The following is a 3555-nucleotide window of genomic DNA, read 5'->3' as shown; positions in this document are numbered from 1 at the left end:
CCCCCAGAGGTGCTCCCCTCCCCCAGAGGTGCTCCCCTGCCTCTTTCCTCCGCAGCGGTGGACCAGTGGAGGCTGACCCTGTATGTACATGTCCTGAGGAAGGTTCTGTGGCAGGCTTTGGCAGCACCCCTCCCCCCTTGAGCGTGCTCCCCTCCCCCAGAGGTGCTCCCCCGGCTCTTGGCTCGGCTTTCCCACGAGGGGCAGCGGCGGGCCCATGGAGGCGGACGGCGGCCCGGGGGCCAACGCGTCTCGGGAGGCAGGGTGGTGTCTCGTGGCGGAGGACTACAAGCGCTTCTACCTGCCGGTCACCTACAGCCTGGTCCTGGCGCTGGGGCTGCCGCTGAACGCCGCGGTGCTGTGGCTGTCGTGGTGCCGCACGAGGCGCTGGAGCTGCAGCACCATCTACCTGTCCAACCTGATGGTGGCCGACCTGCTCTACATCGCCACGCTGCCCTTCCTGATCGTCAACTACGCGCTGGGCGACCGCTGGCCCTTCGGCGAGGCCTCGTGCCGCCTGGTGCGCTTCCTGTTCTACGCCAACCTGTACGGCAGCATCCTGCTGCTCACGTGCATCAGCGTGCACCGCTTCCTGGGCGTGTGCCACCCGGTGCGCTCGCTGGCCTACCGCACGCGCAGGCTGGCCCGCCGCGGCGCGGGCGCCAGCTGGGCCCTGGTGCTGCTGCAGGCGCTGCCCACGCTGGCCTTCTCCGAGACGGGCTCGCGCGCCGGCCGCACCGTCTGCTACGACCTGAGCCGCCCCGACAACTTCGGCCACTTCTTCGTCTACGGCATGCTGCTGACCCTCTCGGGCTTCGTCCTGCCCTTCCTCATCATCCTCGTCTGCTACTCGCTCATGATCCGGAGCCTGCTGAGGCCGGCCGAGGTGCGGGCGGGCACGGGCTCGAGCGCGCGGGCCAAGTCCGTGCGCACCATCCTGGCCGTGTGCGGCCTCTTCGCCCTCTGCTTCGGGCCCTTCCACGTCACGCGCTCCGTCTACTTGGTGGTGCGGCTCCGCACCACCAGCTGCCCGCTGCTCACCGGGGTCAGCGTGGCCTACAAGATGTGGCGGCCGCTGGTCAGCCTCAACAGCTGCCTGAACCCGGTGCTCTTCTTCCTGTCCGGCGGCAGCAACAGGGTCCGGCTGCTCCGGGAGCTGTGGCCGCACCGGTGAGGGGGGAGGGGAGGCGGGGGGGGGGGCGCCCACACGCTAGGGAGGGGCCCCTCCGGCAGGCCACCAAGGTCCAGCTGCGCCCGGAGCTGTGTCCGCACCGGTGAGGGGGGAGGCGGGGAGGGGGACGGCCACACGCTGGGGAGGGGCCCCTCCGGCAGGACCCACCAAGGTCCGGCTGCTCCAGGAGCTGTGTCCGCACCGGTGAGGGGGGAGGGGGCGGGGGGGGGGGGCGCCCACACGCTGGGGAGGGGCCCCTCCAGCAGGACCCACCAAGGTCCGGCTGCGGGAGCTGTGGCCGCACCGGTGAGGGGGGAGGGGAGGCGGGGGGGGGGCGCCCACACGCTAGGGAGGGGCCCCTCCGGCAGGACCCACCAAGGTCCGGCTGCTCCGGGAGCTGTGGCCGCACCGGTGAGGGGGGAGGGGGCGGGGGGGGGGCGCCCACACGCTGGGGAGGGGCCCCTCCAGCAGGACCCACCAAGGTCCGGCTGCGGGAGCTGTGGCCGCACCGGTGAGGGGGGAGGGGAGGCGGGGGGGGGGGCGCCCACACGCTAGGGAGGGGCCCCTCCGGCAGGACCCACCAAGGTCCGGCTGCGGGAGCTGTGGCCGCACCGGTGAGGGGGGAGGGGAGGCAGGGGAGGGGGGGCGCCCACACGCTGGGGAGGGGCCCCTCCGGCAGGACCCCAGCGAGGACTTCCTGTTCCCAGGGCACTTAATCAGGCAGGGGAAAGGGGCAATCCAGGCCATCAGGCTGCAGGGGGCTGGGCAACTCATTCCCAACAGTCGCATCTGTTCCCCATCCGTCCTTGGAAACCGGACCATTGAGCCCCCACTCTGGGGGAAGGGGGCCTTGGAAAGGGACCACAAAGGAGACAGGGGCCCAGGATTAAGTCCCCCAGAGTTAGAGGGACCACAGGCTGCCACTCCCATGCAGTGTGGGACAAAGCCCCCGCTGCCCTGCTGTGTTACAGCCTTACCCCTCTGACCAGCTTTCAGCAAAATTTTTAACGGAGAAGTGACGGAAACTTTTTGGAAGATCAGGAGACGATGCTGAGCAAAGGGAAAAGGGCCCTGTCCCAAAACAAGGAGGAACGTGGCCCGTTTATTCCCTGCTCTTCTAAGAGGTCCCAATGAAATCCCCATCACTGAGATGAATCCCAACACCTCCTCCCCCAACCCCCCCTCCCGGGGACAGGGGGAGCCCAAGGAGGGCGGGAGAGAACATATCAGGAGCGTAAGCTATTAGAGGAAGTAATTTTGAGCAGTCCTGCAATTCATGGATGTCCCCAAGTGTCCTTTCCAAATTAAGTTTAGGTCAAACTGCCTTATTGGAGAGGGGGAAGGTGAGAATGGGGAAGGAGGGAGAGAAAGAGGGAAAAGAGCAGAAAAGAGGGGAGAAAAGAGGAAGAGGAGGGAGAGAGGGAGGTAAAAGGGAAGAGGACAGGAAAGCAAAAGGGAAAGGGAAGAAAGGAGAAGAGGGAGACCGGAAGGAGAACAGGAGAGGAAGGAGAGGAGAGGAACATCATTTGGAGAATATCAAGTACACTTTTACTGCTTTTAAAATGTTCACAGTAGCTTGTATAAGTTCCTTGTAATTCTTTCTTCTAATGAAAAATATTGTACTTAAGTGTGTCGTGCATCCATTTTTTTCCACATTTACCAGCATATCATTGCCTGGGTACCTGGATTATTCTTCCCAACATGTAATTCCCCATTTCTGCAAGTGAAAAACTGTCTTTTCTCTGGGATGACTTCTGATGTCGCCTTCCTCTTATAGCTAGTCTTCCCTATTCCTGATCATCCCAGTCAAAATTGACCTTTTAAAGTCTTTTGACTTTGTTTTAATTCTATTAAATAGTAAGCAACTGGAAGTCAGGTGCTATGTCTTATTTACCTTTGTTATTTCCATTAGCACATGGCATAGTAATTTGTGGAAACTGAATAAATTTTATTGAATTAATCTTTAAAAAAATCTTAAAAAAAGAAAATATTGTGGTAAGTCTCAAGTTTCATGTCAAGTACTGATGGATACTGGCAAAGTCTGGTGGCTTGTGGTTTTTATTTTTTTAATTCTAGCTTACTAATATGACAAAGGAAAATAACAAATGTTGAGAGGATGTGGGGAAATCGGGACACTGATGATGGAGATGTGAACTGACCCCATCATTCCAAAGAGCAATGTGTGAAGCTCCACCGAAAGGATTTTCAACCCTTTGATCCAGAAACACCACTGCTAAGTCTTCTCTCTAAAGAAATCACCGAAAAGGAATAGGACCTATGGGGACAAACAATTACCGCAGCTCTTTTCACAGTGGCAAAGAGCTGGAAATTGGAGGGGTGCCTGTCAATTGGGGAATAGTTAAAATAAGCTATTAATGGAATACTAT

General features: G+C 59.7%; 1 protein-coding gene across 1 annotated transcript; it reads left to right on the top strand.

Annotated features, from left to right (window-relative positions):
* The first annotated feature begins 207 nt into the window (after positions 1–207).
* On the top strand, positions 208–1171 carry LOC141561844 (P2Y purinoceptor 2-like). Its single transcript, XM_074301945.1, has one exon. The coding sequence runs from the start codon at positions 215–217 to the stop codon at positions 1169–1171; it is 957 nt and encodes a 318-aa protein (XP_074158046.1). The 5' UTR covers positions 208–214.
* Positions 1172–3555: the final 2384 nt, after the last annotated feature.

This window comes from Sminthopsis crassicaudata, chromosome 3 (genome assembly GCF_048593235.1).
Source record: "Sminthopsis crassicaudata isolate SCR6 chromosome 3, ASM4859323v1, whole genome shotgun sequence".
Classification (NCBI taxonomy): domain Eukaryota; kingdom Metazoa; phylum Chordata; class Mammalia; order Dasyuromorphia; family Dasyuridae; genus Sminthopsis; species Sminthopsis crassicaudata.
Note: the sequence above shows the minus strand (reverse complement) of the source record. Positions and strands in the feature narration are given on the sequence as shown.

Bases quoted from the DNA above. Each gene is read 5' to 3' on its own strand.
- LOC141561844 (XM_074301945.1), top strand. From the start codon at position 215: ATGGAGGCGGACGGCGGCCCGGGGGCCAACGCGTCTCGGGAGGCAGGG.